At 31.4% G+C, this 12,868-nt stretch overlaps 4 protein-coding genes across 9 annotated transcripts in view; 2 read left to right on the top strand and 2 right to left on the bottom strand.

Moving 5' to 3' along the window:
• Nucleotides 1-161: 161 nt before the first annotated feature.
• LOC130892362 (chitinase domain-containing protein 1) lies at nt 162-1,621 on the bottom strand. The gene has a single exon (XM_057797756.1). It carries the CDS (start codon nt 1,381-1,383, stop codon nt 205-207), a length of 1,179 nt encoding a protein of 392 aa, XP_057653739.1. The 5' UTR covers nt 1,384-1,621; the 3' UTR covers nt 162-204.
• Nucleotides 1,622-1,984: 363 nt separating this feature from the next.
• Nucleotides 1,985-2,780, top strand: LOC130892569 (probable 28S ribosomal protein S23, mitochondrial). The gene is made up of 3 exons (XM_057798037.1): nt 1,985-2,131; nt 2,182-2,343; nt 2,445-2,780. Exons 1-3 carry the CDS (start codon nt 2,088-2,090, stop codon nt 2,731-2,733), a joined length of 495 nt encoding a protein of 164 aa, XP_057654020.1. The 5' UTR covers nt 1,985-2,087; the 3' UTR covers nt 2,734-2,780.
• Nucleotides 2,781-3,612: 832 nt separating this feature from the next.
• On the top strand, nt 3,613-9,670 carry LOC130893266 (translation factor GUF1 homolog, mitochondrial). 2 transcript variants are annotated; one of them, XM_057799221.1, is made up of 9 exons: nt 3,613-3,753; nt 3,806-4,127; nt 5,644-5,862; nt 5,920-6,188; nt 6,477-6,716; nt 7,038-7,285; nt 7,913-8,145; nt 8,198-8,410; nt 9,475-9,670. In XM_057799221.1, the coding sequence occupies exons 1-9, from the start codon at nt 3,689-3,691 to the stop codon at nt 9,598-9,600; spliced, it is 1,935 nt and encodes a 644-aa protein (XP_057655204.1). In that variant the 5' UTR covers nt 3,613-3,688; the 3' UTR covers nt 9,601-9,670. The 2 variants fall into 2 exon arrangements, with proteins under 2 accessions (XP_057655204.1, XP_057655205.1); XM_057799222.1 differs by lacking the exon at nt 9,475-9,670 and adding an exon at nt 8,466-8,945.
• A 551-nt stretch (nt 9,671-10,221) lies between these two features.
• Nucleotides 10,222-12,868, bottom strand: part of LOC130893267 (transmembrane and coiled-coil domains protein 2) — a 33,538-nt gene continuing 30,891 nt past the window's right edge. For all 5 annotated transcript variants that reach the window (XM_057799226.1, XM_057799225.1, XM_057799224.1 and 2 more), the window contains one exon: nt 10,222-12,802. In XM_057799226.1, the coding sequence (XP_057655209.1) occupies nt 12,673-12,802 (130 nt within the window). In that variant the 3' untranslated portion in view covers nt 10,222-12,672. The remainder of the gene's footprint in view (nt 12,803-12,868) is intronic.

The following is a 12,868-nucleotide window of genomic DNA, read 5'->3' on the forward strand; positions in this document are numbered from 1 at the left end:
TAGTAGCTATGTTCTTTGAATGCTCACTCAGAATCCCAAAATTCTTACTTGCTACCTATTCTATTAGTTACTAAAATAATTTCAATAATCCATTCAAGGGATTTTTTAAATTATGTATTCCCAGATCTCTTTAATCATTTGGTTACAATGTGAATAAAAGATTATGAAAATGTTAGAAGTTTATTTTTAATCAGTCTTAAAATATCACAATAAGTCATAAAAATAATCTAGTCCTTGTCCTAATTCCCAAATAGATATTCCAGTATTTAAAGATTTACAAAGTTCTAGCCTCCGGTTAATAGAATACAGTGTAGGATAAAAAACCAAATGTTTTATACCATTTTGCTTGTACTCAAAAAAGTGTTCTGCAATTTGTGGATCATAATGTAATTTACTTTTATGTATATTTAACATTTCTATATATTCATGTGATACAATAGCTTTTCCACCATTGGAAGTGTAATCATTTCCATAAAAGTTTAAACCGGTTAATATTTTTTTTCGCTTCTTTAGATCTGACGTTAAAGATATTATACAATCTTCAACCCAAGGAATTGGAGCATTTGGACCAGGTTGAGATGGATTTGAGAAATCATAGGTCATTAAGGAGAAAGCACTCACATAATCATACAATGCTTCAAAATGTTTATCAATGAATAATTCTTCTTTACCTCTTTTTGGAGGTATTACTAATATTGTTTCAAAACTTTCAATGCTCAGCGCATCACTCAACTGTCTTACAAAATTAACAAGGATATCAAATTTTAAGACTTGAGAAAGCTGCATCCAAAATTCAAAAACATAACCATTAAAATCGTGTTTTTTGGCCGTATGAACAAGAGTTTTGACAAATTCTTTCATTTCACTATTATCTGATAGTAGGCTAGAGTAATCTTGGCCAGTCCAACCTTCAAAAAGCACTCTCGGTACAATTTTGAGTTTTCTCTCTCTTCCTGCATTACGTACAGTTACCATCCAGTCTTTATCTACATCATGTGTTCCAGTGACTTCATACTTTTGTTTTCCTCTTCGTTTCAATTGAAGCCAAACTGGGCTAATATGGGTAAATTTATTACCAAATATTTTCGCTATATCATAACCATGATTATTCCAGGGTGTTACATAGCCCAAAACAATTCCATCAAAATTATACTCGTCTACTTCTCTGAAAAATGCTTGATGATTGGTGATTATTTCTTTAGACGTAGGATATTCTTTAACAAGATTTTTGTTGAAAACAGTGTAATTTTGTGGCCCTAATCTAAGTTTTTCATTTGTAGTTTTTGATTTTTTTTCTTTATTTTTGACAGATTTCGGCGTCAGTGTGGAGACAACTACTTGAACAAATATTAATAAAGTACAAATACTAATTTGAATCTTCATTACAACTCGAATTCATATACTTCCTAAGTGGCTTAAATTTTGTATCAGCTTTCTTGAATATAGCTGTTATCCATGTACGGAATTTTAATTGATCTCGAATTGGTTTTCTCCAGTAATTAATACAATTACAGTATATCTTAAACATAAATATGAAAAGTCGGTATTTTCTTGCAATATTGATTTTTAGTACGTGATGACGTTTTCTTTTTAAAAGTCTGATTTATTTTTATATTTTATATCTTCTTCATTCTCGACGTGCGCTGGTCTCAGTCTGTTCCATTCGTAAGTAAACATATTGGACTGATTTTTATTCTAGAATGTTAAAAGGGACACAGTTGCTCATTTCTTCTAATAACAATGTTTCTTAATATTTCATCATTCATTTTATCAATTATTTTTGAGTAATTTAGCTTTAACTTCTATATTAAATCAAAGAAATACTTGTCCAATAATCCAATATATTGTTAATCTAATGGAATTGCCAACTCCAGAAACAATTATTTTTGAATTTTTCCTGCTTGGTCAAAGATAATTGGCATCGGTATATAATTAAATTATCTAAGTTGCTGAGCTCATACTACGGTTTTGTATAAGACCGTGGCTCAAACAGAAGAATAATGATCCAAACATAAAAATAGAAGAAGAAGAATGCTCTCATTGTAATAACAAAACGAAAATAGAACTCAACAAAATTCTTTAAAATAATGGCAGGAAGTCGATTAGAAAGAATTGGCACGATATATACTAGGTATGGTTTCAAATTTAAATTCAATATTTACCAACTCAGTATATTTTCAGAACAACAGGATTAATAAAATCCAAAGCTCTTAACTGGGAAGACAGACCTCTTTGGTATGATTTATACGAAGCATTTCCGCCAAAAGAAGAGCCAAGTTTTGACCGTCCTATTCCAAACATAAAATTGAAAAATATATTCTACAAAGAAGATAGGATTAGGGCGTATGTATTATCTACTTTTGTAAGATTAAATTTGTTCTTAATAAAACTCTTTCTTCTAAGGTATTTCTTGTAGATGAATAATTGAAATTAATTTCTTCTAGAATATTCCATAGAAATAATAAATATGTGGGAACAATCAATTTATTCAATAATAACTACAAATCTTTAACCCAAAGGTTTGTAGACATTTATCAAAAATTGGAAGAGAACTCAGGAGATGGCACTACTGAAGAACAACTATACAAAGAAGCTATTGAAGTTTTAAAACGAGATAAGGAGATTAAAAAAGATTCTGAAGATGAACCAGTAACCTTGAGTAGTGCATTTAAACAAGCCAAATTACAGCAAGACAAAGTGAATATAAATATATCAAATATATTTAAAGATTGAAAATGTATGTTCTTAGTATTTTGTAAATAAAGCTATTGCATTATCTATTCCTGTCCACTATTTCAAAGTGAAAATTTCATTTTTTTGGAAAAATAATGTTTCCAATTCAAAAAAAATTTCAAGTGCTATCCCTGGGGAATGAAATAGCTGATAAACTCACTAAACTAGGGGGCAGACAAGCCCTTCATGGGACTTGAATCCTTCTGCAGTATCAGCTACAGAGCAATGGAAAAAACACTGAAATAGATAGGACCAACCTAACCAATTATTGGGACAACCTACAGGGGCTGAGACAGGCAAAGACTCTTCTGGAAAATTATAACCAGAGAAGATATTCTGAATGTATCAACCTAAGTAAGAACAATCTACAAATCCTAACAGGAGTTCCGTCAGGGTACTGTCCCCACATCTTGTTGCACAGAGGATGAAACCTCTATCCACATTCTTTCGAAGTGTGAAACACTACTGAACTCCAGAGCACTACACCTGGGACTTTATGAAATAGAAGTTGAAGACCTCTGGCGACTACAGCCATTCCACATTCTAGACTTTTTAAAAGAAGTGAGATTTACTGTAAACACTGGGTTCCTCAGTATCGCAGCTAGAAAGTGGGACACAACAGACCCTTTGAGTCGCAGTGTATATGATACCACAATATACATACATACATACAAGATCTTTTTTAATTCCCTTGTAAATCCTACACTGATATCGCATTTATCTATAAGTCACGCCAGGTACTTCTGAGACTGTAAAATTTTTACAGAGTTGTTCTATATAATAATAATAATTGGTATTTGAAACATATATGCCCAGTCGATCAAAAGTGGTTGTATGCTTATTCAATCAAAGTGGATGTAAATTGAATACTATGCGGCCATAGTAATAGTCCTTTTGCAACTGAAGAGAAAAGAAGCAGACTGATACTAACATATAGTTAGAAATAGTTTTTAAAATGAGGCCAAAGTGGAATTTATTTTTTAATTGTATTAAGTTTAGAATAAAGTATAAACATAAATTGTTAGTGTAATAAATTATAATAAATCTAAATCGTTGATTGCTATATTTTTAGAGTGCCAGTTTTTTATCAAAGTAAACGAAATAGATCAGATTCACTAGACGTAAATTTTGCAGAAATTCCTATTGAACGAATAAGAAATTTTAGCATAATTGCCCATGTTGATCATGGAAAAAGTACCTTGGCAGATAGACTTCTTGAATTAACAGGTACAATAAAAAAAGGCCAGAATCAAATATTAGATAAGCTTCAAGTTGAGAGAGAAAGAGGAATAACCGTAAAGGCTCAGACTGCATCTTTATTGTATAAATATAACGGAGATAATTATCTTTTAAATTTAATAGATACACCAGGACATGTAGATTTCTCAAATGAGGTAATTTATGAATAATATACACTACCGATCAAAAGTTTTTTCCCACACCATGATCTATTCATTGAATTTCAAAATAATACACTTTAACAATTTTCAAGATAAAAGTTTTCCTTATTTGTTTACTTCGTAGGTAAACATGTTTATATTTTGTCCGTGAGTGTGATAAGTTAAAATTTGCAAGTAGTGGCTGATTTGTTCATTATTCTTCAACTGCAAATTATTTCTTCTTTGTTTATGATTGTAGTTTAGTTCCAGTTAGCCCTGTGAGACACAAGAACTTGCTGTAATTTATACTTTTTATGAAATTGGCATATGACCTGTTTTCATTCTCATAAATTCAGTTTAGGTTTTAAAGTGGATAAAACCAAGGAAATCGTAGTTGAAACTCGTTCATTATTGCCAGTCTTCATACCCTATATAAGAATAACCATACCATTACCACCAAATAAAAAATACCTCGGCATAGTGTAGACTACAAAAGTGAAAAATATGCATCCACTAGAAGCTTTGGCAACAGAAAAAATTCAAAGTAGTTTCAAAAAACCATCACTACTGAAGATAAATGTATGGTAATGATCAGTAAACGGGATTGACAACTCACAGACCCATAGATAGCAGCTCAGATCAATAAATTTATGCATCTGCCTAGGAGACTGAAAGAAATTGGTATTTTTGGAAGGGTGGCAGTGAAGAAACTTCTCTTAAAACATTAAAAATTAAGAGGCTGCGGTAAGCTAAAGACCATAAAAATTAGATACATGAAGAGTGTGAAATAGTTTTATAGAGTGATGATTCAAAGTTTGAGGTTTTTGGGTTTAAGAGAAGTGTGTTTGTGCACAGGTCAAAGGAAGAACAGATGTTAGTTTGTGTAATCCCAACTGCAAAACAGAGGAGGCTTGATGATGGTTTGATGATGTTTTTGAGGAAGGCCGACTGGAGATGTAGTAAAAATTGAAGGGATTTTGAAGAAAGAAGGAAGGCTATAAAAATATTTCAAAAAATGATGTGGCAAGGGTCTGATTGGCAGAAAATTTATCTTCCAGCATGATAATGACCCCAATAATTCCTCGAAGCTCTGCAAAGAATCTTTGAAAGAATTGGAAAGGAAGAATGCACTGATTTGGCCGTCACAGTCGCCCGACCTCAACTCGATTGAGTTGTGGGACAAATTGGACAGGGAAGTCAGAAAACAGTGCCCTATGTTTACTTCATGTCTTTGGAATATACTCATTAACTAATGGAACCAAGTAGACAACAAATATTTTTCGAAAGTGTTACAGAGAATGCTAAAATTTTGTACAGAAATCATAAAAGCAAGAGTAGGTTACATTGATTAATCCTAAATTTAAATATGTAAAAATTATAGACAGAATTTTTATTATTGCTCTATATTTTTATTTATATATGCTCTTTAGAATATAGATATCAAAATCCATCATAATTTTTTTATGCAAGCTATAGAGTGGGTAAAAACTTTTGACCGGTAGTGTAGATGTTAAATTTTACATTTGTTTAGGTTTCTAGATCACTTTCAGCTTGCCAAGGAGTCATACTTCTGGTGGATGCTAATGATGGAGTTCAAGCCCAAACAGTGGCTAATTTCTATCTAGCATTTGTTAATAATTTGGTTGTCATACCAGTTTTAAATAAAATTGATTTAAAGAATGCAGATCCTGCTCGAGTTTGTAATCAGTTACAAACACTTTTTGAGATTAATCCAAATGATGTTCTCAAGGTATATTAGCATGAGACGTAATTTTCTACATTCAATAGCATTTTGTATTTTTTAAAGATATCAGCTAAGTTGGGAATAGGTATTGAGGATGTATTAGAAAGCATAGTGACTAGAATTCCTTGTCCTTCTGTGGACCAAACTTTACCATTAAGAGCCTTAATATTTGATTGCATGTATGATAGATATAGGGGTGCTCTTAATTTAATTTATGTACAAGATGGGTCCATTTCGATCAAAGATTCAATTACAACATTCCACAACAAAAAAGAATATGAAGTAAAAACACTTTCAGTTCTCAGACCTGGTGAAGTACCTGTTGACAAATTGTAAGTTTATATAATTCGTAAAATTGTTCTGTAATATTTTAAAAACTTTGTGCAAAATTAAAACAGGATTTCTTTATAAATCATCTTGATTTTAGGTTTCTTTTGATAGAAAATTAAATAATTAATATAATTATGCAAATTGTTAATGCTTTATCATATTTTAATAAAGACCCAAATAGGTTGAAACCTCAATTTTTATTTTTCATCAAGATGATTTATCAAGAAAAACATGAAAAGGTATAAGAATTAAGAAGAAAAAAATTAAAATAGTTCTATATTACTTTCAAGAGTTGCTGGTCAAATAGGTCTCTTAGGCTGTAATATGAGATCTACAAAAGAAGCACATATTGGAGATACAATTCATCACAGTAATACGCCAATAGAACCATTAAAAGGTTTCAGACCATCAAGACCTATGGTTTTTGCTGGAATATATCCAATGGATCAATCACAACATCTACATCTTAGAAGTGCAATTGATAAACTGACACTAAATGATTCTGCAGTTACAGTAGATTTGGATACCAGGTAAGACTTGTAGCCATTATTAGAATATCTATTTCAGTAATCTATTGTTGAAACATATTGACACATTTGCCATCTTGTCTATTTCTATGGAATACACACCAGTCCTTTAAAACTGGTAATTTGAGATTAGGAGAGATAAAATGTCACTATGAGTTAAATCGTTACGCTTTTTTTTCGCTATATAGCGATTCACCGCTATAGTTGAATCTATATATTGGTGAACAAATTTCTCCTAATGACCCCTAAGAGTTTAATTAATTTTAAATTGAAAATAAAAGTAAAAAATACATGCGATCAAAAAATTATCTTATTCGTTTAAAGTCCTGCTTTAGGCCAAGGATGGAGATTGGGTTTTCTGGGACTACTACATTTAGAAGTATTCACACAAAGACTAACACAAGAATATGGTGCAGAACCAATAATTACAGCACCTTCTGTCACTTATAAAATAAAATTGAAACCTACAAAACAAAATGTTAAAGATGGATCAGACATAATTTTTGTTAATAATCCTGCTAATTTTCCAGAACATGTTAAAATTGAGGAAACATTTGAACCAATGATTATAGGTAAGTTAACTTAGTTTTAATATAGTTACTTAAACAGTTCTCCAACACTTTGTTAGTCCGGCGCTTGTGACCAGATCTAGGATTGTGATACCTTTACAAAACAATCTCTAAATTATATTAAAGAAAAATATGGAATATGAGTTATCAGGAGATTTTTCAAAAACTTCCTTTGATACCTGAAGAGTAAGCACAAAAAACATCTAGAAACCTAGTTCAGTATGCCTGTTCACACTTTTAGCTCATATGTGAACCAAAGAAACTAATATAGCAATAAAAAGAATAATGAAGAAGATTGAAACCAAGCGTCTTGAAAATATGTAGACTGAACTATTTAATATGTACCAGTGAAATGCAGATTCTTGTGAAGAATTTTTATCGCTAAATGATTAATAATCTTAAACCAAGTTTGAAATCGTAGTAGATCATACCGCGCACATATTCTCTTGATAAATTAATATTTTGACAACATATGTACCACTATTTACCTTGTGATAGCAGCGACTTAACTGCTTACTACTAAAGGATGGTTATATTAGAAAATGCAGTATTGCCATTAACTACTACATATTAACATACTAAAAAAATAAAAATATTAAACAATCGTTTGAATGAAGTTTTTATTTTTAGGTACCATAGTGACACCTGATAGATATTTGGGACCAATAATGTCGTTGTGCATGGAACGCAGAGGAATTCAAAGATCCGCTAATAATATAGATAACGAAAGAGTTATTCTTCAGTATGATTTGCCTTTGTGTGAAGTTGTTTTGGATTTTCATGATAGCCTAAAAACAATATCTTCTGGTTATGCCAGTTTTGACTATGAAGATAATGGATATCAGAGTAGTAATCTCGTCAAAGTAAATGGATATTTATATCATTATACATTTATTTACTTACATTCGTTTTTAGTTGGCGATATTATTAAATGGTACATTAGTTGACGAGTTGAGTAACATTGTGCACATAACGAAAGCAAAAACAATTGGACGTCAAATGGTATTAAAATTGAAAGATATTGTGCCTAGGCAAATGATACATATAGCAATTCAAGCTACAGTCAATGGAAAAATTATGGCTAGAGAAAATATTAAAGCTTTTAGGAAAGATGTAACTGCAAAACTTGTGAGTTTTTTTTTATATTTACCACAAGGAGCTATTTGCAATATTTTTAGGTTAGGTTCGATAAAATCCTATTACAGAATCATGTGTGTGTATGTATAAGTACGAGTAGAAATGGTCTCAGGCTAAGGCTATTGACCAGACATTTTTTTTTTATATTGTACCTTGTGGATGTACAGGATTTGAAGAATTATTGGAAGAGGAAAGTTACGATCAATCAAAGAAATGTCTAAATTAGATATAGCCGCTTCATTTTTCTTCTACTCCAGAAAAATATGATTAGTAACTACAACTGCAAAATGACTGTAAAATAACCAATTTATAAAGGTGCACCGGATAACAACAATGGTTATTTGGTAGATTTGGATGAAGCTGGAAATAGACTTTCTGTTTTTTGCTATGCTCACTGTAAAATTTCTTATGCTTGTATTGTTACTTGGAGGCGATTGTAATGAGATCTCCAAATGCTTGATGTAATATTTTTATTGAGTTGTATAGGTCTTCTCAACTACAATAAATGACTATTAGTGATAAAAAATTTTCTTTGAAGGTGTTATAAATCCTTGGGAATTATTAGGGAATTTACTTGTCCTACATGGGGGTGTTTTTATTTATTGAACTAATTGTTTCTAGCTGTTATATTCTGTAGTACATTCCTTCTCTAGTCGCCTTCATATGGTTTGGTCTTGTTGGTTTTTTATTTTTCAAGAGATGTAGTATTTAATAATAATATTTAATGTAAGGATGTTTTGAATAGATTATTTTAGAAGTGGATTGTTTCATTTGTTTCAAGAAGGCATACTAGAACAATTAAGGGTTATATAAAAGAGGCCCACGTTCTTAGGAACACGTTATGAGTCGCCAGATGGGCATCTTCATTACTAATTTAATAATACTCAGCTTGGTTCAATTTATAAACAGATACTCTATTATTAGTAATTGATAAATATATTGCCATTTATTCTAATTATAGATCCATTAGTTAGTGTCCCTGCAAAAAACTATGTAAATTGATTGCAAGATGAAAAACTTGATCAATCTATTGAAATAAGTATTTTATTTTTTAGTATGGCGGTGATGTTACTAGAAGAATGAAATTATTAGCACAACAGGCTGCTGGTAAAAAGAAAATGAGGATGGTAGCAAATATTTCGCTTCCAAGAGAAACTTTTATTGATGTCTTGAAGAAATAATAGATTTCAGACCTGTTGTATATACTTATCAAAACAATATTTTCATTAAATATAGAATGTTGAAAATTGATACATTATTGACAATATAATTTCTTCTTTACATATCATTTTACTGCACAGCGTATAAGCAATAATAACTATTATAAAGTTGTTGCGCTGATACACATAATGATGGGAACAAAGGGGGATTCGTTTCTGGTTTGGTTTCATTCAACTGCTTCTGCTACTTTATAGATAAATAAAATAATTCTAAACTTTGAAATGTTTTCTTTGATAACAGTTTCTCTCACGGATGGTTTCATTATAGGTTATAACTACCAAATTATTTTTCACAACATAAGTTTTAAAGTACTGTATATTTCTTAATTACACAAATCAGGTGAAATATTAAATTTTTCAACCCACTTTCCACTTGCTACACTAGCGTTATTTTGGTGAATCTTCGAACAATAATTTTATGTTTACAGATGAATACTTTTTCAGCTTTCCCAGTAATTAAGATGGTTCTCCTTACCTCTACACTCCATATTCCATTTGATAATGATTTATACTGTTATGTACCAAAAATTCGAAAACATTTCAATTATTATATGTTCTAAGGAATTTATATGAAAAAATACATTGATAGGTAATAAATATCAATTTAATCATTCTAATAAAATATATTGGTATAAAAGTAAACGACAAATTTATTGGCAATAGACGGAAATCTCTTAGGTCTGTTTCTCTTTACAAAAATTCAAAGACGTTCAAGAAAAATTTAATAAACCTGTAGAAATGAAATGCTCATTAATTAAATCATTCATGAACTTCGGAAAAAATGTGGAAAGAAAATTGTTGTACCACAGTTTCTTTAGACAAAACAAAACAATCTTACTTTTGGATCCTTGTTCGATTAAAAGTATAGTAGAGTAATAATTTTTAAAAATTACTGCAAAAAAATGTGTTAGAAATTGGAAACAAAAATTATTTTTATTCCCTTACTTAATTAAGTTGGAATTTCTGGAACCTTTGGTGATATTCATTTTAAACACACTGTTTACACCGACACTCACAATTACACTATCTGACGCGCGTTTCGTTAACCAAGTTATTGTCTTCAGAGACTGAAGGTGAACTAGTTTTCCTTCAGTCTTCAGTGTGTTCAGTATGCTATTTTCTTTTATTGTTCGGTTGTACCTGATTGAGTGAATAAACATAATTTTGTTGTTTTGATAAGCGTTTGACAAAAAAGACCCCTCACCTAAATTCCAACAAACCATTATCAGCAAATTTTTTGTTTTTTCGTCTTATCTGTCTATCGCAAATTGTTTAGTATTATTTTCACTGATGGTCTAATTGCAATGAGCATATATTCTATGATTTCCTGCACGAATTGTGGCAGCTTTAGAAATGGCCGCTGTCAGTTAGAAACGGAGTGACACGTTGGTGAAGTCTCTCGAGTGTGCAACGAGTATGGAAGAGGTACGAAGAGAATGGTTTGTTCGCGCGATGCCTTGGTTCAGGACGAGGCAAGACGCTTTCTCGTTTCTATAGCTGTGAGAAACCGAACGGTCACGACAGTTGCCCATAGAAATATAGTGAGAAATATAAAGTGAGTGGACAGTTAGAAGGCGACTCCATGCTGCTAGATTATCTTCTCGTACTAGAGCTACTAGACCGTTGCTTTCTCGTGAACATCGGAATGCCAGGATCAGTTATAGTATAGAGAAGCATATTTTTTGACGCTCACACAGAGTTAGTGTTTATCGAGAATGGAACGTTTCCAGCGCACAGATATCTGACAGAGGTTCTAGTAGACCATGTTGTACCATTCATGGTTATTCTTGGAGACGATGTAACCTTTATGAATAATGCACAGCGCCACAATGCTCTGATAATTGAGTATTTGACGAGGTTGAAATCACGCGATTTGTTCGGCTCACTCGCACTCCAGACTCAAATCATATTGAACACATTTGGGATGAAATGGGGAGATGGTTAGCGGAAACATGTGCGGGCCCCAAGAAATTGTAGAGAGCTTCATACTCTGGTGCAGAAATGTGATTAAAAATCTAATCCAAAGTATTTTTCGTATTTTGTGGGTTGTTATCACTGCCAAAGGGGGAAGTACTAGCTACTGAAGGCATTACATTTTTTTCAACGTTCGTAAGCAAAGTAAAAATGTACTGTAACTACAAATCTAAATTGTTAATGTAAGAACTTTACAGTTTTTGTATTTTCCCTTATATTTCTTCTAAATTTTGCATCTCATAACTTCTATAACATACTTTTATTTTGGTGGATTCTTTTTTGGTTTTAATAAAAATATTTTTTTTATTTATAATTAATTTTTTGCGTTTATTTTTATTTGTTTTCAACTTACCAAAGATCTGCTACAAACACTTTTTTCTAATAGATGAAAAAAAAGCAATTACCTGAGAACAGTGATAATTTTCAATATCTGACGACGGTTGTTGAGGGTTAATTTTTTATATCACAGACGTACAGTCGTGATTAAGTCAAACATATGCAAGTGATTGTAAGATTGCAATAAATAGAAGACTTTAGTATTTCCTTCTCCTTGGGACTGAAAAGTTTTTGATCACAGTCACCCTGAACAACACATATCTTATTATCTTTTTCGAATTTTATTTGATGTTTACATTCTACTTTTTTATATTGAATTTTAGACAAGTTCCGAGAGATTTGTTAGCAGTAACCATATGTGACGTTAATTTTATACAGTATGATGTACATAGAATTAATTCGAGGTTATTAACTCGATACATTTCGAAAAATCTAATTTGATTTTTCATTAGGAATACACAAGGATCAATTATTGTTCAAATACGTTTTTTATATCATTAAAAAATAAAAAAATGCGGAAACAAGTTTCGCATTTTCTTGAAAACACGTTCTGATTTCTTCTACAATTGAATTTGTTAAATGAGGTTAATTTCAAAAAAAGAGTTGTCTTTTCAGAGATGAGACGTCGGGCTTATTCTTGTCGTTTTCTTTCTTCTTTTTTTTAAGTGAATCAGCTCAGCATCAGCGACAGATACAGCGCATCGGGCGGGGCGGAAACTAAAATTACGGGGCCGGATCTAATGTATCTTTGAGACGACGCATCATGTGCGATCCAATGTCTCTTACTTCCGGCCATTGCCGCAATACAAAAGCTATTCCTACAACTAATATAACTGTCGACAAAATCCTTAACCTGAAAAAAACGAAAATTTTTAGTTAATATCACTCAACTGATATTATTTGGCATTGTTTTTTTTAC

Source organism: Diorhabda carinulata, chromosome 4, assembly GCF_026250575.1.
Source record: "Diorhabda carinulata isolate Delta chromosome 4, icDioCari1.1, whole genome shotgun sequence".
NCBI lineage: Eukaryota > Metazoa > Arthropoda > Insecta > Coleoptera > Chrysomelidae > Diorhabda > Diorhabda carinulata.

Bases quoted from the DNA above. Each gene is read 5' to 3' on its own strand.
- LOC130892362 (XM_057797756.1), bottom strand. From the start codon at position 1,383: ATGAAGATTCAAATTAGTATTTGTACTTTATTAATATTTGTTCAAGTA.
- LOC130892569 (XM_057798037.1), top strand. From the start codon at position 2,088: ATGGCAGGAAGTCGATTAGAAAGAATTGGCACGATATATACTAG. The intron at 2,132-2,181 runs GTATGGTTTCAA...GTATATTTTCAG, and splicing joins ATTGGCACGATATATACTAG to AACAACAGGATTAATAAAAT. The intron at 2,344-2,444 runs GTATGTATTATC...AATTTCTTCTAG, and splicing joins AAAGAAGATAGGATTAGGGC to AATATTCCATAGAAATAATA.
- LOC130893266 (XM_057799221.1), top strand. From the start codon at position 3,689: ATGAGGCCAAAGTGGAATTTATTTTTTAATTGTATTAAGTTTAGAATA. The intron at 4,128-5,643 runs GTAATTTATGAA...ACATTTGTTTAG, and splicing joins ATGTAGATTTCTCAAATGAG to GTTTCTAGATCACTTTCAGC. The intron at 6,189-6,476 runs GTAAGTTTATAT...ATTACTTTCAAG, and splicing joins GAAGTACCTGTTGACAAATT to AGTTGCTGGTCAAATAGGTC.